Here is a 22,916-nt window from a genome sequence, read left to right as displayed (position 1 = left end):
ATATAATAAGTTTTCCCTAGTTATGAGTAATATTAACAGATGTGATTTTTATAAATTTTAGATTCGCAAAGGGAACGAATAAGCGAAGATAGGCTATACTTTAACTGCGGAAATTAATCTCTCTTGGGCTAGAACTTGCATTAGACAATTATAAAACTGCGTTAACATTCTTAATCTATTATCAGATATTGATGCACACGTTTGTCGTTCACTCTACACGCCGATATTTACCAATACGAGATCGACTAACTTGCTACTACAATTCATTCATAAGATCTGACAATACGTTTTTAAAAATGTATACACACAAAGTGTCGTATTGTTGTTTAATTACCGATATATCTTACCGAATCAAAATCCATGGATAACGATAACCAATTTTTTATGCCACCAAATATTTCGATACTGCCTGTCAGATAACGAATATTATCTCTGGTCGTTTAAATTTGATCGTCTAAATTGATTTATTAATTTGCATTAAATTTCATTATATAAAGTAGCAATTTAATACACAATCAACCATCATCTGTAATTTTATAATTTCGATTAATATTTCCAAAACCTTTAATAGAAAACGATAGACAACATAGAATGCCGAATATATATATACACTATAGGAAATAATCATAGGTTCGCGTTTATGGACAATTCACCAGAGCAATATAAATATTAGAGACGAGGCAATACTGTAAATGCGTTACGATCGTATTTGCACTGTATCTCGAACTCGTATTGTATATTCGATCTTTTAATGGACAGAATAATTCTTTCGACCAGCGTATGTGCACACTGCAGGATCTAATGGAGCGATGCTCGTAAAACTATATTGTACGTTTCGAAATAAGTGAAGAACTCGCGACACGAAGCACAAATCCCAGACAACGTTATACCGAGATTTTCAGTAGCGAACGACCTACGATAACGTAACGATTATTGCGTATCATTGCCGTTACGATCTCGCGATGTCGTCGCTCGAAAACACGAAGCTACCAACGGTTACCGTTGCTCAAAATACACCGCAATAAACACTTTGCTGCAGGAAGTCGCGATACGTTCGAACCAGGTGCTCAAAACGAAAGCTTTAATTGCAATTTTCCAGTAACGGATCAAAATTTGCCCAGAAAGTAGCAATACGTTCGAAACAGATGCTCAAAACGAAAATTTCAATTGCAATTTTGCAGTATCTCCTCGTTGACAGATCAAAGTTTCTCCAAAAAATCGCGATACATTCGAACCAGGTGTTCAGAACGAAAGCTTCGGTTACAATTTTGCAGCACTTCCAAGCTAACGGATCAAAGTTTGCCCTAGATCGAACTTAATTTACCAACAAAAATTTAAATTTACATATTCTCTGTATCTTTATGACAGACTTATCGATAGTTTAGCGAGATTTTTCCAACGAGAACGAGTCCAAACACGATCTCGTTCCGATTGCTTTTACATTCGTGTAATTGAAAAATTTTCAAAAATGACTCCAATAGCGCAATAATTAAAAGTAGTCCGAATAAGGTCGTGTTTGGGCTCATTTTCATCTCGAAAATCAGGCCAATTTGTTGGTAATGATCTCGGAAAGATATAACGATAGACATTGAAATTTACGTTTTCTTTTTCAGGTAATGAGATACTCTTCGCTGTTCTATTTCACTCGGTCTCAACGTATTCTATCCACTCCCCTAAACGAATGTAATCTGCTATACTCGACCTCGCTCCAAAATAAACGGTCGTTTCTCGAACAAAAAACTCTATCATTTCTCGCTAAACAGGAACGGACCCGATTAGTGATCATTTAGCGAGGGAATATTGTATCTTGTAGAGTGATAATATTCAGCAACTTAATTCAAAAAAAAAAAAAGAAAAATAGTATCGCCCCAACTGTTAAGGCTTTTCTTTTAATGACATTCCCGCGTATGTCAAACCTGCCGTGGAGAACAATCAAGTATACTTTCGGTCACTTTAATGAGCGCGAGGCTCTCTTCTTGCATCATGCGCGCGCAGTCGCATCGCTCATTCCCCTTTCTCCTCTTCTCTTGTATTGGTATTCCCGAAACAAAATTTCATTTCTTTTTCAAACTGGGTTATCGTTTATTCTACCGAGACTGAATTGCGTTTCTCTCTGTTGGAACAGGTCTGAAAGGGGAAGACGGAAGTGTACAAATTTTGCGACCAAGTATCGAACATTTCTGTATTAATTAACGCAAATAACTGCGCAGCTCGACGTGAAAGTTTCTCTCTCAAACTAGATGAATCAACGCCGCGGGAGGTACTCAGCGAAGAAATCTGGGATCAACGTTGAGGAAATTTGCTCCAGACTTCCCATAAATATATTTCTTTGTGAATTTGTTTCGTACAGTACCGACAATAATTTCTTTTAATATTGCGCACTTATTTATTCGAATTTCAAGAAAATATATATTTTTCTACTAAAAATAAAGACACGTGTAACTCTATCGAAAATTATAGAATATTGGGAAAAATTGTTCGGAGGAAAAATGTCCAATTATTTTTCAGGCACAAACGTTAAACAGGTATCGAGTACAGCTTGATTTATTTAAACGCAACGTTATTATATTTAATCATATACGGCGATAATCAGTTTTAAAATGCGTTCAAGGGTTTTTTAAAAATTTAGTTTAAAATTTTTACTTCGAAAGGGAAGAAATAAAAGAGGAAGTACGTAAATGCATAATAAAACGATTTTAAAAGGATTATACATTTTGTATCGTGATCTCCGACAAAGTGCCACGTCATTTTTGTACTCTAAAGCGTTCGTACAAAAAATATGATATTTCAGTTGCAAAGGATAAAGTTAATTTCGAGATTTGTTTAAAATAAATTAATTAAATATTTCACCGACTCTATTACCGTATACTTACGCTTCGGAAATCATCTTTTTGTAATAATTACACTCGGTAGAAATTCACAAAGTTTTTCCTCTACAAAACTTGTATCATTAAAATTATTACTCTGCTGCTCCAGAGTTCTAAAATTATGTTCACAGAGATCAGAGGGTTGCGCACTCGCGCGAAATTTTATTTCTGATTTCAAGTAAGTTACGGATATAATTCCAATGTTAACATATATCCTCGAGGTGTTATCACGAAGTGGCGTATCATTGCACCAGTGAAACATTCAAATCTCACTGTATAATGTGCACGGAATATCGTAAACCAGAAAGTAAAATTTCAACTAAAAATTTTATCCGCGAATATTCAACACGCAAAGAACGAATTTTACAACAACGAAGGAACTCGTGGAATTATTTAATACATTTGAAAAAATATTTAAACCTTAGAAGCGTCTGCTACTCTCGCTCTATTAAACTTTCTACTGTGGAAAAGTAGAGAAAGCTGTTTCTTTGTGAATATTTTCCTTAAAAACTATTGATAATATTTCGAATGCGCATTTATACATATTTCAAGAAAATATCTATTCCTTTCATAAACAAAAATATTAATTTATTCAAGGAATATGTTATTTAAAATACCTCGGTAAAAGAAAACTCAAACTTTTTAAATTCTACAGACCGAAAACAAACAAAAATAGTATAGTTTCGTGTTTGGTACAAGTACTTATGACCGGGAGTATAAAGATAAAAAAAATACTGAAAGCTGTTAAAACTGTATTACTTTAAAAAGGAGTGGCGAAATTTTACAGGAAAAAAATGTGGTACACTTTTTTGAATAGAAATATAGTGTTGGAATATATTGCGTACGTTTCGATCTAGGCCATTAGGATACATTTACTCCGCGTGTGTGGTAAATTTCATCAAGATCGGTTAATTGGCATCAAAGCTTTAACGGACATCAAATAGGAAAATGTAGTTTCGAGGAAAACGTTGAAGTTGGACACCACGACACGTGACGGTTCTATCCGCGCGAGCAACTGTGAACACTCGAACAAACTTCGCTACTGAAAGTCGGTGATTAGTTTAATGGCGTCGCGTCGTTCGCTAAGTGCGAGTAAGGACATTAAAAAATAGACGGTGTCACGTTTAGTTGGAATCGTTGAACACATCTCCGACTTTATCTTCCCTGGTAGTTATTCTTCGATTTCCACAATTTCAACGATTTTTCGTTACTAATTCCAACAATTTAGAAACACGTCTTCGAGGCTTAACCCTTTGCACTCGAGGCTTCATTGTTACCGGAAACCGACGCCTCGAGAAAATCCTTTAAGTCGTAAAATTAATCCGAAAGGGAACATTTTTATATACTTCGCATAGATGCGTTTACACTCTACAAGAACGTAATATTTAAATTCCAATTTGAATTCCAAACCACGAAGTTTTCTCGGATCGAAAATAGTACACTGAATTAGGTGGCGACCGAGGATCGCTTCTCGAGTCCAAAGGGTTAAAACTCCAAGAAAACGCAACACAGAAGAGTCCATTTTTTGTTAAATAAGTAGCCACGTTTGTTTGGAATCGTTGAACACATCTCCGACTCTATTTTCTCGTAGTTGTTCTTCGATTCCCACAATTTCAACGATTTTTCGTTACTAATTCCAACAATTTGGAAATACGTCTTCGACGCCTAAAACTTCTTAGAAAATGCGGAAGGGAAGAATCCATCTTTTTTTTTTTTAACGTCCAGAGAAGAAGACCGTTTTAACGAGCGAGCGGATCAATGGTAATTGCTCGCACGCTCTTCGCAGTTTTAATATTTTCTCTTCTCCTCGGCTTTGTGTCGCTCGCCATAGCTCATAGTCGTCCGCGCGAGCCGCATCTCCAAGGAATTGAATACCGTCGGCCAAAGGCACTGGGACCTCGATAACGCGTTTAATATCGCGGAACGAAGGAAACTAGCCCGGTCGGGGAATGGCTGATGAAAGAAAGACGATAATGACGAAACACGGCCGAGGATCTAGCTGCGTCGACGTTGATTGACCCGGTGAGAGTCAAAGCGGATAAAAAGGAAATGAAATAATGATAGCGAATTGCGAGCCTCTGAATGCTGGAATACACACTGTGTGTTGCGAATAGAAAAATTCACGAGTGTATTTACAATCGAAATCGTGAAAGCCACCAATTTGTTATCTAAGAGTCAACGATCCGAAGTCTACGCGAGTTTGGTATATCGACCTTTCATATTTTTACAGCCAACACCTAACCAATTTTTACCTTCTGACAGTACAATATAGGAAAGTATTGTGAACGAACTCGGAAGATTCTTTTTTACTTACGAACACGTTCCAAGACATTTTGAGCTCGTTGTTATTATAGAAAAAAAAAACAATTGATTTTAACGCGCGGTTTCGAGTTATGGAGGATCTTCCTCGTTATTTCCTTAGTCACATACGAGACAGATATACACACATCCTGAGGAGATAGGCCCTGAACGATTAGGACCCTCCATAACTCCAGATGCAATCTCCTTTCGCGCGTACACGTACACGTAAACGTGTGTATTGGTGAACACGATTGCGTTCAAATGGTTTGGAAACGAATGGGTTTCGAAGAAACTTAACCTCTTGTAATTGTTCGCTTTTTCTTTCGGTGAACGTTATTTGCAAAAATTCAAGAGACTGTTTCAAATCAATCGTAAAGAAGAAGAGACTGTTTGAAATCAGTCCTGGAAAAGAAATTTCTATCTTTTCTAACAAAGAAAAATTGAAGGAAATTTTATTTATTGCGTACTTCAACCGCATTCTTTCGTCGGAGAGTATTGCAACGGTTCCCTCTCTGTCCATTTCGCTCGTGACGCGGTAAATTTAACACATCGAACTCCATTTGTTTTAAAAACGGAATTAAAAATGCAATTAATTTTACTCGTTATTTCTGTCTTCCTACATTTCGTGCATGTATATTATATTACTCGTATTAAATTCGTATCGTCGTCTACCTTTTGGGGAAATATCGAAATCAAATTACAGTGTCACTTTGCATAGGTCAACCTAATCAGCTGGTGCATCGGTTCAAGAAAAGAATATACGTACACATACTTACAAGGCTATACAAGACTACGCAAGGCTATATATGTAATATAAAATGTCGTTAACACATGCATATTGGAAACGTCTCTTTGCACGATGAAAGGACTACTTTAATATCCATATCGATGTCTTTCGACACTATCGTATAAATAAATTCCTTCCGTCCTACTGCTGGAAAGAAACCGCTAACCGATGTGTTATTTTATCTTCAATTTCGTCCGTCTACTCGGCCCGTAATTAGCCGCCTTTCACAGAGGGTTCCATTAATCTTTCTCTTTACATTTACGCAAACTTTTCCGCTATACCAATACGCGTGGCAGAAACTTAAATTACTTTCAACGTATTGCAATCCACCCTACTATGCGCACGAACTATACTCCGCGCACGTACGATGAAACGATCAATGTTTCGCGGCTAGATTAAAAGTTATCAGATCGGAAATACCGACTGATTGTCGTTGCTGTCGAAGTTTAAAATATGCCACAACGCGAAAGGGCGTGGAGAATGGCGAAGTGAAAAGGTGAGCTGGAGAGGAGATGGGAACGGAACGAGAGGGCAGAGTATATGAAGTTCGAAGAGCTTCATCGAATATTTCGCGATGAACCCCTCGACAAAAACGTGATGGATTTTTAAACGCGCCCCCGATATTTCCGTTCGATCATTTTCCGATCCAATAAACAGTGACGAGATATCCTCGCCCGGGTGAGAGAATGAGCTGGCCTTTTTTACCTGAATGGAATCCTTCCCGGCCTCCCGTAAAATATTCCGCGGCTGCGTGTATCCGGGACCATTGCTGTACAACAACGTTGTATACGGTTGTCCATCAACATCCGACACCTTGCTGTCAGAACCTGCGGGAAAAGAAGATCACGCGATCAGGTCATCGATCAGACGAAAATTACCGATAAGAACCTAACGGATAAAAGGTCGACGATTAAGAGATTTTTCAAGCGGACCAACGCTGAAACCTCGCCGTCCGGCGAACATTAACCGTTCGAAAGCGTCGAAGCTGAAACCGATAAAAATCGGTTTTCTATCGCGGTATTTTAATTTTACGAAAATTCTCGAAAAATCCTCGCTCCTCGCCCGAATCGTTTTAACCGCGCTACTCCAATTCTGTGACTGACAAGTTGTAATGGGAAAACTCCAGACGCACGGGAAACGGAGGAGATTTTTCTTCGTAAAATTAGCAATAATTGAGGTTAATTATTACAATATATATGCGTCGATGTGTGTCTGTTTATGTATTTCGCGAATTATGGAAATATTTACATTGCCTTGATTGTCGAAAACGTGTTCTCCTTTTCATAATTTGAAGGATACTCTGCTCAACGAATGTTTAAATAGTCACGATATTTTGGCTGCACAGAGGTAGTACGATTTTAATCGAAGGCTCGTACAGAAGAATTAATGAAATATCAACTGCCTGTCTTATATAAATTGAGTTCATATGCGATTGACAAGTAGTAATGGAAAACTCGAGGCTTTTGGAGCACGGTGGAGCTTTTTCTTGGAACGAGGGAGAACAATCGTTCCCGGAAATCCATTGTATAAATTTCTAATTATTTTTGAATTAACGGACCGAATCCGCATTTCTGGATATCAAATTTTATGGAACTTTTTTATTATTCCGATGTACAGAGCGAATCACGTAATTAGAACGGCTCCGTAGTTCTTTCTTCTACGTGGATAAAAAAGTGGTAGAGGTAAATGTTTAAAGGTCTAATAAGGTCTGTCTTCGTATGACCTAGATATTTTTTTTAAGAACAGCGATGCACCGTCAAAATTCAATTACGTATCTTTTCTTGAAATTGTAACGTAGATTTTTTTCACATATATCGATTATTTTGTTCATCATGCGTATACAAGTATTAAAATATGGTACACGAAAAATGAATGTTTCGTGAATTTTTTCGGCCTTCTTTCTCGAACGTTCCAGTATTGCATACTTATTGTTTTGACTACTTCAAAATAATGTGGTTCCATTTAAAGAAACATCGATAATCTTGAATTTTACCACAAATTTCGTTCTCAATGCTAAAATATTCTAAACGTACAGTGACTCGTACATTGTTCGTCGACGATTATTACATATGGTACAAGTAGAATTAGAATTTAATTAAATACGAATCATGGTCGATATAAAAAACAACATAGAAATTCTCAGAATTGTGAATATATACGACTCGGTGTAAGTCACCCTCGTTTCTTAAACAAAACGTTTCAAAGAACGCCATTAATATACCGTACCGTAGAAACTATAAAAAAGTAATTCCAAATATGTCTTCGAATTTTGTTTCGCCGAAAGAATTATCCAAATAGAGCTACACATTTCGAAGCCACGTTACTTCGACTCGTTGTAATAAAATTTCAACGTCACCTTCGAATTCGTTTAAATGAAAATTAAACATTTTACGCTACAAATTGAAAGAGCTCCATTATTACACCATACCGTACAAACTATTCAAATTTGTGTTTGGAATATGCCTTGGTATTTTACCGACGCTACACAATTTTCGTAGAGAAATTCGCCAACTATCCCTTTCGGGGGTCACTTTCGCTCCAACGTGAAATATATTCCACGGAAAGAATTTAGGTAAGTCCGTAAAGCAGCGTTCGCGAACTTGTATCTCGGTACAGCGAAACACGCAAAACATCCTCGTAGCCGCGAATTCTAAAGACAAGATTCAACGAACGTCTCGAATACGCGATCCTCCAGCTCGAAGGAGTGTCTACCGTAGCCTCGCGGATGTTTTACACATTCCGTATCTCGTAACTCCGTGAGTAACCGAGAAATAAGCATCGAGCGCCACGGAAAAACAAAACGTTCCGTAATGAGCTCGAAACTCGCCGGAGCAACGAAAAATAAAGCATTCCCAACGAGCTCGGTGGTGAAGGGACGGCTGAGAAACGTAGAAGGGAAATTCAGAAGGCACCGACGCAGCCTCCGTTCCGATCCTGAAACATTCCGAACGTTCCCCGAGCCGAATCCTCTTAACCGTTCCCGATTCTCGCATCGGACACTTTAATCATCCACGCCGCGACGAACAATGAAAATGATTCTTCCCCGAATTCCGTGGACGCGATCCCACGGCGAATTAAACGCTGTTTGAACTGCAATCGTCGTGAAACGCGACCGTAGATGCTGCAAAACATTAATTGTCAAGGAGAGACCGGTCCGTCGTTTCATGAATAAGTGGCTGCTCGTTGCAGACAAAAGGAACGAGAAGAGAGGGGTAAAGCCTAGCCGTGGCGGGGTTAGAGGGGAAGAAGAAGACGCTAGAGACCAGGGAGAAACCGGAAAAACGGACTCTAGGACATGCCCGCCGGTGGGATATGTTTTATTCAAAAGCGTCCTCCTCCTCCTCCTTACCAAGGAACCTTCAAAAATAGACCGTAGCCATTTCACGCTGTCTGTTGTTTAACAATGTATAATTTAACCGTTTATTTGCCGTGCAAATGCACCGCCCGCATTAAGGACCCGTTGCTGTTTCTCTTTAAAGATCTCAAGGATTTTCGTTTCCCCGAGGCCGTATGCATACAAGCGGCGCCATACTAATTGGTCATAGCTTTCGTTTTGCGGTACGCACGGCAGGTAAATGATCTTTCGAGATATCAACGTGGGGTTTTCTATAGTGGTCGAAAATTTCGTGAAACTCGACACGAGGAGCCTTTTCGTCTTCTCGCTGAGGCCAATGACACTCGTTTGTTCAGTTTTCAGAGCAAAGTGCATTTTGGAGATTCTCGTTGAACATGCATCGTGGGAACATGCGTTGCGTTTTACGTTACTTTTCTTTACTTTTACGTATTTGTGCGATTATCGTGTTCTTTTCTATTTTATTAATTATTTTAATAGTCATTCTAATCAGTATACACGTATAATTATATACGTTGTATATACATGTAACGTTTCGCGAACTTGTCGAAGAGAATGCAACCGAAACTGGGTAACGCTAGGTGTCAAAACTTGACGCAGTCACTGCCAAACCGATTTTATTCCGATTGCCAAAGGCTTCTTTTTATTTTACTATCTTTCTTTCTTGACCGTGAAACAGTATTCGAGGCTAGTATACTTGCACTTTCAAATTTTTAGAAATTAAAATTCACGTTAGTTGAAGTTGAAAAAATTAAAATTCATGTAAATTGAAAGTTACATCAATCATGTTTTGATCGTCCAAGGCCATTGTGCAGCTATCCTCAAGATACTATTTGTAGTTATTTCAACGTTTGCTTTAGTCTCTCTGCTATCTTACAAAGTAACAAGATCACAGTGGTAACGTAAAAGTTGTTAGTTATTTATCTACAATACGTCCGCAATAAGAGGCAACTTCACGATAATATAATTATACATTATATGTACGTATTGAAGTTAGTGTCTGTCACAATTGTCAATAAGGAGTGTGACCTGGAGTAGTAAAAAATTATAGCAATCGCTAAAATTTTAAAAATAATCGAAAAGTTAATATGCATCTACTAAGAGAATCGAGATGACAAATTATAGTGTGACGGTAAGTCGTTATCGTAAAATAAATGTCAAAATGATCACTTTCAACGTGGCCTAACACGATTGTCCCGAGTATAATTTATTTGTATCTGTTTCTCGTAAAAAGTAAACGGTACACGGTATTCAGCTGATAGTGTAAGTAATGAAGTAGCAACATTTTACGGTCATTTAACTCTCGGTAATCTTCATTAATTAATCGGTGTCTTAAGTACAGTTCTTCGAGGGCAATTGTTTCAATCGAGCTTTCCCTGGCCTAAAGTGTTGAATGTACGTTCTAGAATACTCTATTCGAAGAATTCTTTATCCTTGGTAAATGACCCGTGGTTAGTTTAAATCGCTCGTTATTCAATTACGTACGATTTGCCCCTTTTACCTAGGGTATAGATGTGCTATTCATCTGGATTAAAATTGTTTCAAATTACTCTGTCTTTAGGTATTCGAAATTCTTGTTCTAGTGGCTCCCAAACAGAATAATAAATTCTCTGATAAATGTAAAATACAATTACATGTAATACGAGTTTAAATAATAACAAGACGCAACGTGGTTACATTTCATATCGATTCCATGAGCCATCTCCAAAGTGAAACTTCGTACGATGTGTTATTACTTCTGTTTACTTGACTCGAGTTTAAATTTACCAGTGTCGAGTTTAGATTTCTCTCTTCGTAATAACACAATTATATTCCGTAACGAGTTATCGTATTCTTACCATAATACGTGTCATATGTTTCAATCTATGCAGAATATGAATATAAATCGAAGGCCATAGCAGTCCATTTCATCAGCGCTTTATACATAAATTGTAATCTACTTCCGGATAGTGAAATCGACAATGAATCATTTTATCTCGAGCTGAATTTCGATTATAATTTTTCTAGAGTGTTTACCCGTGAATGGAATTATTTGAATTATTTGTTGTGTCGACTGATGCAAGAATAAAAAATGACATTTATTATTTACGAGATGCGTCTAGCGAACAATGGAGGAACGAGATTATGGTGAAACGAAAACTAAGGAAGGCAGGACGTTTAAACGGTTAACAAGGAACAATTTACAAGAGCGTAAGGAATTAGATTTTAAACATGGATGCGTCGTTGAATTAAGAAACACCGATTTGCTTTAATAATTCTTTTACATGGACACTGTTTAACATATTCACCGAGGTTGTGAAATAAAATGATCAATGTATGCGCTGATAAGCTGGTACTTCGAATTTTGTTCAAATATGCTTTTTAATGCGGGCGCCGACTTTAGTAGAATACTTGAAAATTTTCTGAATAGTGAAGACACGTTTATAGCTCGTAATCTACTGCGAATAGCTTTCTACATCGTATCTCTTTTATCGGTTAAATTAAACGACAGAATTCGTCGAGGGAGTTGAGAGTCTCTGCGCCATTCTCGATGCCACCTCCGCGTGAAAGTGCACGGTAGTATCTTCCATAACATCGACGTCTTGTAAATTGAAAAGCCTATTCTGGATGATTGAACCCGTTTCTCATAATGCAGGCATTGTACAAACGAAAGTAACATTTTCTCGCAAATAATGCGAAGAACGGAAAACATTTTCACTTTATTCTCCTCGTTTCGAAATTAATCGAATCGATCGCTCGGCCGTGTAATTCCTAATTGAGCCCTGGATGCGGCTTCGGTTTTGGATTTAATTATTGAACGAGGAATGCAAAATCGTTAAACCGATCGGAAAATTTGTTCGACAAACGATTAGTAAATGTAAGAAAAATATATAAACAAGGTGTCCTTTTTTCGTCGATATAAGAAGACTCGTCTTATTGTATTCTTTAAGAAAAATAACTAAAAAATAATCAATATATGGGTTTGTGTCCTACCGGTGTTTCTTTGGAGTATCTTAATGTCGTCTTACATGGGTCTACAAACCGAGTCCAATTGCTTTTTAACCAAGCGAATTAAATTGTATCGTTATCGTATATTTCGCGCACAATTTTGTATAAAATTATGTTCGTGTTTGAGACGGTGTATGTATACGTATGTTTGACGAAATTTAGAGGATACGAATATAGAGAATTGATTAGAAAACGAACTTCGTTGCGATGTGTCGCTACACTTTCGATCGATTAACATTGTTGAAACAAGTTGAATCAGGTTGTGAACTGTATGGTCGAAGATATCGAAGGATGTTGTTCCTGCACACGTATATATAAAATATATTTTACAACATCAATTAAAAATGCAATAGAAGGATCTCTTTAATCGATGTTACGAAGTGGTAATGGATGAATTTGCACCCGATCGATACATCAATTTTGTGAGTGTAACGATGTTTGACGATGTGTGTCAACAAAGAGGAAAAGCGGTAATATTTCTTTCCAAGAAGTATCAGTCTGCGATGCTTGAAAATAGTTTTAAAGAGTGATTCAATGGAACGTTCGATGGTCAGGCTCCGAGGTACAAAGATCTCCAAGAATTACAAATATTGCAAGAAACAAACTTCCACTCTCCGAATGCAAAAATAACTCCAACAGGAATTGTCAAAGATAGTTTCCCAACACCTGTTCATCGAACAAAATTTATTTTCAACGAACGTACATTGACTGCGAAGTGAAATTGCACCGTGCACAATTCGTTGCGACCGAACCGTAAACACAGTCAGCTTGAAACTCCTTACGCCAAAGGTGTAATTCCCCTTTTCGCGTGGTCGTCAAATTATTTAATGGCTCGGGACGCGAGGCTCTTGGAAATTAGTAACTAATGCACTTTGGTGGCCGTCGATGCAGCGTACTCTTGCCAAACATGCTTTTTCCGCATTAAAGAAACGTCGGGCATCGTTTTCGTTCCATGGTTGAACGGTGCTGAATAGCGAGGCTCGGGCCACATCGTGGCCGACACCATAATGCTTTATGTAATACAGTTGAGCCGATTACGCGTCGGCATTTTGCCATTAAATATTAATTACAGCGTCGAAACAACGTGCATTAGAGAAAGGGTAGACAGGGAAGCAATTCGAGAAGCTAAACATAGACTCGCAAACACACGGTGGGCAATGTAAAATGTAGGTCGATAACGGAAGCGCAGCTGCCACGACCTAACAAAAGGAGCTCGTTCCGCGTCTTCTATTTCGAAGGAATTGCGCGGCTCCACAAAAGAATCGGAAATAAGAGTTCGAGGAATCATTGCCATTCAGCGTTACCGTTCTTGTAATTATTTATCGTACGAACAGCGAAACGGTTGCCCTCCATAGTGAAACAAAGAAAACGTGATGGATCAAATTACGACGAATTAGCGCGGACATTTTTTCTGCTCCGATCGATTTCCATGGAGGAATATTTCGTGGGACAAGTATAGGTAATTTTTTATGGAAAGCAATATTATCGAAAATTGACAAGAGTATCTGAATTGTAAAGTAAGCCTAAAAGAAATCGAACTCTTTTAATCGCATTTATACGGACATACCAGATATATTAATTAATAATTTTAGTGGCTGTAACGATTGAATTTTCCATCAGTAACGTACGAGTGGAACTCGAGACGATGTTAAAGAAGTAATTTACTTCCTTCGACGAAAAGATATATTCTTCTTTTTGCAGTATGGCATTTAAAGCCAGTTTTCAATTACGACTATCGATTGCAATTTTCATTAACAAAAAATGAAACTGTTCGAAGTTTCGAGTCGTCTACCTTTGGTAGATTTAATTACAAAATTGAATCAATTTTCGGTTCTTGGAAAAATTTTATTACAACTCAGTCGTGCTCGATTAAACTTCGCTAATTGGTGCTGTTCGTTATAAAATGTATATATTCTTTCTCATTCTAGATTACACTATTCAGGAAACAAAAATTACAAAAACGAATTGCAGACTCAAGAAGAAAGAGAGATATCGATCTTTCGGTATTTACAAAGCAACTGCTTCAATCGCGTTTATAATTCCCTTTATAAACTCGTGACAATTTTCATTTATTATTATCATTATTATTAAACGTATTTGTTACACATGGAAGTATATCCACGAACGCGTGCTAACCTCCGTATCGATAATTTACTTTTAGATACAAAAGTACAAAATAAAAAAGCCTTTGTAAAACGTTTGTCGACATTTTAAATTGGTTCAATTTCGACGTAATCGTTAAAGAAGAAAATTATTTTCGACGAAGCGGATCGAACTACCGCCACGATCGATCTCGTATCTCGTTCGTCGGCTACAAACACTTCTTCGTTGGAAATCCATCGAAAGCAATAACGTTTAACAGGATTTATTCACTGCGAGTGCGGTCGAGACTGCGTAATTCCTTCCGGTGTCATTTAACCTCCATTACACGCGATCCAGAGGCTATGAAATTGCCACTTGAGAATATTTTCTCTCGAAGCGGGACAAGTGATCGAAGAGTTCAAGGTGAACTCTTGTGGTGCACGAGGAGGTGTCGAGAATCAATACATCTCCGAATGTTGGAGAGGAACGCGGATTTATAGCGACATTGGTCGCGTTCGGGTGGCGTCGAAGAGGAGAAGCGAAGAGCCATGAAGCGGCCTTCGGAGTCGGAGAGGTACGGGACACGTGGTTTTACGAGTTCGCTCCGTCGGTGGATGAAAGCTTCGAATAAATTACGCTCTTTGGAAATTCCGTTCCGCGGATATCCCAACGAACAAGCGACATCGAGCCTCGGTGGTAGTATTTGCACGATACTCGTGCCAAGAGAAGTGTGTACTTCGGTGTTGCGACCCTTCCCCTTTAACGTTCCCCGTTCCACGTTTCCTTCCACGGCCACAATTAATTAGAGCATTTACGAATAATAAGACACCCCCCCGGGGGGTGAACGAGGGGCGAGAGCAATTTAATTAACCCACATTTAATGTTGGTCCACGCTGAGCTTTGATCATCGATTATAAAAGGGACCGTCGGTTAACGTATCGAGAACCATCGATGACTTGGCGCTGTCCGGGAATATCGGGAAGTAGTTCATTTGTGAATTTCCAACGAATCGGGGCTCTTGCTCGCTTCGTTCTTGTCTCGTTTGATGTATCCATAAGTTTATTTTTACGAGCAAAATGCTCGCTCTTGGAGAAACATTAAACCATTTCGACCGTAGTGCTTCCCCGTTTCTTTTCGACCTATTACCGGTTCCCAAGAAGACGTATTTTCTTTATTTCGTTCGAGGTATTATTTTTCGAATCACTCGGAGAACATACTTAACCGAGATGGGCCGTCGAAACGGTTACAAATACGAGAAGAAGTGGAAATCCATCGATTTTCAGTTTCAATTTTCACTATTACGTGCTTACGTTACTCTCGTATTCTTGGAATCTATATATGTATATACATATATAATGTGTTTTTAAAAGAAGTGTATTTTTGATTAAAAATTGATCAATCAACTCTTGTCCATTTATGTACCTAGACTGATCGCGAAAGGATCAGAACGGTTTTACACTTTAAATTAAGGTACGAGTATTTCTTTGCAAAGTTACGATAAAAGTTTTAACAACTATTTCTATGTATGCAGTTGAATCACTTGCTTACAAAAACGTCTAACTTCGTCTTACAGGGAATAAGAAACTGCGTCGATTATGGCATAAATATATATATATAGGGCTTCATTTAAATGAAAGCCGCAACTACATGCTCGCGCATAAATGCATAATGATGACGAAGAAAAGCGGAGTATCTAAAGCCATTTAATTATCACCTTATCATTTTCTTCGAACTACTTTAATCGTTCGTGACATACAACTTGTCCCACTTCCACCAGACTTTATTATTGACAAGTAATTCGCGTCGTCTTGATGAAGAAGAAGAAGAAGAAGAAGAAGAAGAAGAAGAGGAAGAAGAAGAGGAAGAAGAAGAGGAAGAAGAAGAGGAAGAAGAAGAGGAAGAAGAAGAGGAAGAAGAAGAGGAAGAAGAAGAGGAAGAAGAAGAGGAAGAAGAAGAGGAAGAAGAAGAGGAAGAAGAAGAGGAAGAAGAAGAGGAAGAAGAAGAGGAAGAAGAAGAGGAAGAAGAAGAGGAAGAAGAAGAGGAAGAAGAAGAGGAAGAAGAAGAGGAAGAAGAAGAGGAAGAAAAGGAAGAAGAAGAAGAAGAAGAAGAAGAAGAAGAAGAAGAAGAAGAAGAAGAGAGCTTTGAACACACGAGTTGACTTGTCGGTAAAGTTACCTAGCAGAACCTATTTTAACACACAGGGAATGTGTGTACCAAAGGTGACGGACCGAAAACCTGCGAAAAAGAGATTGGTTGAACGGCTTTCTGGTGGCGACTTCTAGAAGTGTCGCTACAGTTGCTAAGATCAGACGCTTAACTCAAAGAAGAACTTTGTGTAAACAAAACCACGCAATTTCGACACAATTGTAACTGCAGAAGAAGGAGAGGTATGCATCGAATAGATACAAATGCATCGGAATTTATACGAGTTACTATTTACGTGTGACGGTAGACTTCTTTTCGAAGGAATAAACATTTACAAAAATTGTTTTCAATATATGTTTTACCATCGATTTTTTAATCGTTCGTCGAATCCTTCCGAGCTTTGGTTTATCACGAATCGAACCTAAGCTTCTAAACCGCAGTGGATCAATGAGATTCTCTTGCAGTCGCATAATTCTGTCACGTGATCGTTATTCGGTATGCAATTGCAACTGTTCAAATATCACAATCGGATAATAGCTATCGAAATGTACGTACACTCGAATATTGAAATTTTAACGTAACTTGAGAAGTGTAACTTAAAAAGTATACATTCGCGTACTTACATTCACGTGATATTTTTTATTGAAATGAATCAGTCGAATACAACAGTTTGCGCTTTCAAGTGGCGAAACGGGGAAAATGACGAATTTTAAGGACCGCTCTGATTCACGATCGCAGGGTACGAATAATTCCATTAATTACCCGTAATGGATGTAAAAGTTGTCACTTCGAATCGAATATTAATATTAACACCGTATTCAACGTTTCGAAAGTATTCTGTGCACACAGAGATCCGACATATTCTATTAATTATTTCTTAAAACACTTTCAACGACGAAGCCAACCCTCGGGACCTCTTAAGGAAACAATGCCACTTTTAAGAATATCAGTACGGTTGTGTTCTGTATACGTTTCATAAGGACTTGGGTACGTCTGGAAAATATCAGCTAACATTCTCTGGGAAAGAGTTCAGAGACTCTGGATTTCAAGACAAGTGACTCTTGTGCAACATCTTTACAGAATCTGCAGTAGCAGGAAGAATGCATCGGACTTGTAGCACGTTTCTCAAACAGTCCCGAACTGCATTATAACTGATACATCTTTTATCCCAACCTAAACATCTATCTCTCCCAGAACGTCCTGGACCTTCTTCCAATTCTTCAATTGCAGCGTCAATATGGAAGTGATTTAGTTTTAAAGACAGTCTCTTCTCGTCCCTTGAACCGAACAAATCCAGAGCAGCACAATTTCCGGAATCGTGACTACGACTACACTTGAATCATCGTAGAATTTGACACACTCGGTACCGTTAACGCACTTGACTTTAAAATATCGTATCGTAAAATCTATACTCCTTTTATTTGTCTTTTACGCTTATTTCGATGTTACGGTAATTCCTCGATAAGATGTACACATTCGAGGCGGCGCGGAACACTAACGAGGGACGGTAGCGAATTTATTTCTGGAATCGACTTTTTGTATCTTTAACCGAGATTTTCATCGGGAGAATTTGGCCAATTCTTTGTCAATACTCTCACGAAGATACAAGAAGAAATACAAAAGTTTGAATTGGTAGCCACTATTATACCCATACGCGTGCAACGCCCCTTTGAAGTTAGGCTACTCGATTCGAAGAAAGGGGTGAAGACGATTCGGAACATTTTATCGAGGAGTTACCCTATTAATAAGTCGCTACGTTCCACGAACTTTACGGGGCTAACACATCTAGTTTACAACCGTTACGTGTTACCATGCAATCGTAGACTAATCTAAACGTTTTCTACTTTCTGTCTACTATTCTGTCACTTCTCTCTGTCAAATGATTCAATATCGTAGATCTGTGACGAGGAAGTAAGCGTTACTGTATCAACAAATCGCTGTTTCCGTAAATAGTAAATAGTTATTTCGTAAATAATTTACTAAATAATCGGTTCTTCATAGTTACGTGTTATCGTGCAATCGTGGGTATAGCTACATATTTCCTAGTGAGAGTCAGTTCTCCGTCAGAGTCAGATGATTGATACCATAAACCAGTGTTGAGGATTCGGTACGTTTCACACAGAAACTGCCATAACGTTTCATCGAGCTACCCCACCGCTATGTTTACAAACAAGTCTTAATTGCTAAATGGTTCCACTAATTTCGTAGATATCGACACGACCTTTCCTCTATAGTTACATATTGTAGCTCAATTGTGGACACAGCAACATATTTATTGTTTAGATGATTGATACCACGAACCAGTGTTGAGAATTCAATACGTTTCGCATAGAAAGCAATAATATTTCATCGAGCTACACCACCACTATGTTCACAAACAAGTCCTAATTGCTAAATGGTTCCACTAATTCCGTAGATATCGACACGACCTTTCCTCTATAGTTACACATTGTAACTCAATTGTGAACACAGCGATATATTTATTTCTTAGATTTTTCGCTCCGTCGACGTCAAATGATCGATAGCGGAAAGCAGTGTCGAGAATTCGGTACGTCTCACGGAGGAACCGCAATGAGGTTTTATCGAGCTACCCTACCGATATCTCGTCTACCTTATTCGCTGTCTTCGCGAATAAGGCTCAGTTACTAAATGGTTCCACAAAGTTCGTAGATACCGACACGAGCGACTTCCCTATCGTTACGTGTCGTCGTGCAATCGCGGTGGATAGCCACGCACATTTCCTGGACTGTCTCTTTCCTCTGTCGGCGTCAGATGTGTTAATACTGTGGGCCTAACCGCTGGGAACAAGGTGCACGACGACACCGGGCGATTTAAGCGCGCTTATCGGTGGTCGGGCGATTCATCAACGTAAATCCTCCGGCACAATTGCTGTCGGACGTGGCGGGTGAGCGCGCAATAACCTTCTCGCGTCGCTGTTATCCGAGGCCGAGCGGAATGCGAGAGCGGCAGAAGTTCATCGGGCAGCCCGGAAGTTCTCGGAATGCCGCGAACTGGTCCGAGACTATCGAAGCCGGTAACGGTCGCTCGTGGATCGTTTATAAATCAGTTGGTATACGTTCCGTCGGCTCTATCGCGGCCAGACCCGAAGACGTTTGCCCTCGTCCCGATTGCATGCCCGTCCGAGTCAGGGCCATTAACTAGCAACTATATAAGATCACGAAAGCGCATCACCGACGCGAAAGTTATGCGATGGCAGCGACTCACGAAAGTGGATCTGTTCCCCGTCCTCTCTTTCGTACAACCCCCCCCCCCACCTCTGCCTCGTAGGAAGTTAAATTAGAAAATGCCGGCCGGGCGGCCAAGAGGAGGGCCGATTTTATGCCGGGACACGGATTCCTTGATATCATCCCCGTTCCAGTTTTCTTCCCTATTTTCGTGGCGGTTGACGAGCTGTAAGCGTTCCGAGTAATTGAATCGTCCAAAGGGAGACGACCGAGGGGAGGGGGAAAGATCTCCGCTACCTTTCGCCACGATCCTTCTTTGTGGTACGGGACCGTTAAGTTCCATCTCCTGTCCGCGCTGCTGTTGTTGTTTTATACGTAATTGTCGTGGATTTAGGAGGATTCTCTGATGGATGCTCCTCGAGGGTGAAAATAAGTCGGTCGTGTAACGTAGTTTGGCGCGTTTGTTGCCCGTGGCATGTCGGTGGAGAATGGAGGGCAAGCATGAGCGATGAGGTTGCGTTTGGTGTAGGTCAGGCGCGAGCTGAACTACAGCGCGCACGAGATTCGATTGGCTGCTGGCCAAATTTTAAATGAAATTCGTTCGCGGTTCCGTCGAAGACGACTATCCGTCGGTGATAATTACGTACGTATATAATTCAAATCCGCACGGTGGGAATCGATTCACCGTAGTAATGGATTAAATCGTTCTGTACGAAGGAACGGGGTTTCGTTTTCGGTGTTACCTCGCGCGTATCGGAGCTTCGAATCGGAAGAACGCGCGACAGGTGTTCCATGCCGATGGAAAAAAGTTATCCAATCGCGAGGGCATCCGTCGAATTCACTCGTACGCGATTACCTGTTCCGACTCTCGATACACTACCCGTTTACATCGGACCAACGGGCAAATCAATCTCCCCTATAAACACCCTCCTGGCCGAGCGTGGCATTCGAGATCGACGACGTGAACTGTACACGACACTCGGTCATTGGTTCCGGTTTCAGCCGCGCGCATCAAATCCCGAAATCCCGATTCATCGCACCGCGCGGCAGTCCATGATCGTTGATCGACGCGGGTAAACGAAACGTTTCGAACTTTGGCCTGTGGTCGAGCCGAACTTGAATCCATTTGGACACGTCCCAGCGAGACGTTACCCAGACAGGAATCAACGACGTCGCGAATTCGGTCGAAACTTTAATCGGCCTATCGCGACCGACGTTGGTGTCTCTCGATGTACGGTAGACGTTCGAGCCGCGCAGACAGCCGATACGAAGCCAGAGCGATGTTTCCTGCCGTCATAAAGCTGCCACGTCGCGGTGGCATGTTTATTACCGAGGTGGATAACAGCCAGGCCAATGGTAACATTCGCGAACTTTCCGAAGCAATAGAACACCAAGGAGGACACATTTCACAGAGTACGGATAGACGGCCGGATAGCGGGAAAGAGAAAGAGGAGGCTGGCTTTTCTCCGGGAATGCCTCGAGTCCCGGACAACAAACGAGCTTCGGTCATTACCTTGGGAAAGATAAGGATAAGTTTCGGGAATCCCGAGGCGGATCTCCGGAGAATGTTTTTTCATTTTCTCTCTTCTGGTTGGGCCCCTTTGAGCCGTTGGACAGGGAGAATGATAACGAGTCTGGAGGAGGGCGGAAATAAGCGGATGTCGTGAACGAAAAGGGGAACGTGTCACGGGAATAACGGTCTTAGGGAGGATTTCGGCATCGAGTGTTCAACAGCTTTAGAAATTTTCATGGATTAAAATATATTTTTCTATGGATCGAAGCGAATACTTTGCGATTCGTTCGAAGAGTCAAATTTCCTGCTTTCTCTCGTGGATTTACTGCGAATTTTGTATACGCTTACAAATCCGTGTGGTCGTTATCGATCTCGGTTGAAAATTCACCCCTGAGTCTACAGAGGGTGTGGTAAGATCGAGTTAAAGTAACTTTTGAACGATCGAACGAGATTTTCGATAAGAAATAGCAAAAAATACTGTTTTCAAATGGTATATCATTTTTATTGTAATCGAGTACGACTAAAATTATTTCTTTCAATGTTTCGTAACATTGAATTTAAAAATTTCTTTTTTAATTGTTTCCGAGTATAAATTTTGTAGATTGCTGGGTAATGAAAAGTATTACCAGAAGAGAAGAAAATTTCTTGTTACCTTATGTGTCTATTTGAAATTGTATTCTTCTCTATGGACGAATAAAAATGAGCAGCATTCGGCACGTCGTGGTGAAATGATTTCGAAGAGAGAGTGCCACTGAATTGATCAGGATTAAGGTTCGGGGGATACGTGGGTTGGAGTGACTGATTGTGAGTGGTAGATGTCAGTGTGGATACATACATGGGGAGAAAGTTCTTAGGAGAAGACAGTGCGTGATGGGAGTCACTTTTTAAGAATCGTCGCGTTCGGAGAGCTGTGCAAAAAGGGAACACGGAACGAGTCAAAAATCAATTCCAGAGCGAGGTGGCAAGAGTTAATTTAAGTAACCATCGATCTATGACAATCGTTGACAAAGGAGAGTAGTCCTTTTCAAGTAGTAAACAATTAATACGATTTTATGTATCAACGAAGATAATCTTAACTTCCTTTATATTAATTTTAATAATGGTCTCGATAAAAATATAATTAGATTATTTTTCAAAGTTACCTGTTGTTGCCAGAAGAAATTCAACGATTTAAAAAATTGATCAGAATCTTGAAATCTTGGTACCTACAAGTGACGATGGGAATTTTTATAACGAATTGGACATGGCTCTTTTCGAACTGTTGAATACTATATTCATTTCGAGTATACGTTCGTCGAAATAAATAATTGCGAATTCATCGAAGTGATCTCAAGTATATCGAATGCTACGTCTCCTTATATCAAATTGATGTGCACAAAAAATATACAAAAAATGATATAGACTAAAAATTTCACGATCTAAACTATCGTTCGAATCTGTACACTTTAGTCGTTATACTTTCAGAAATATGGGCTACGTTTCGTACTACTGTCAGTTCTACTACTACTACTGTTACTAAAACTTTTGAACAACTATCGCAAGTGGATCTGAGAACATATGGGGACTCTTGAAAAGAATAAATGACGGATGTTATGGCAATAAATGGTGAAAACCAAACATTCGTGTTTCGGTCGTTATCGAGGCGAAGATACAAACGACCTGTGAGCTTCACTTCCCGAAAGTTATTATCGCTCGC

General features: G+C 39.5%; 1 protein-coding gene across 1 annotated transcript in view; it reads right to left on the bottom strand.

Moving 5' to 3' along the window:
- Nucleotides 1–22,916, bottom strand: part of LOC143144910 (alkaline phosphatase) — a 422,761-nt gene that overhangs the window by 8,612 nt on the left and 391,233 nt on the right. Inside the window, exon 8 of the mRNA XM_076307792.1 lies at nucleotides 6,661–6,782. Coding sequence (XP_076163907.1) covers nucleotides 6,661–6,782 — 122 coding nt within the window. The remainder of the gene's footprint in view (nucleotides 1–6,660; nucleotides 6,783–22,916) is intronic.

This window comes from Ptiloglossa arizonensis, chromosome 3, assembly GCF_051014685.1.
Source record: "Ptiloglossa arizonensis isolate GNS036 chromosome 3, iyPtiAriz1_principal, whole genome shotgun sequence".
In the NCBI taxonomy this organism is placed as follows: domain Eukaryota; kingdom Metazoa; phylum Arthropoda; class Insecta; order Hymenoptera; family Colletidae; genus Ptiloglossa; species Ptiloglossa arizonensis.
The sequence above is the reverse complement of the archived record's forward strand: the minus strand, read 5'-3'. Positions and strand labels throughout refer to the sequence as shown.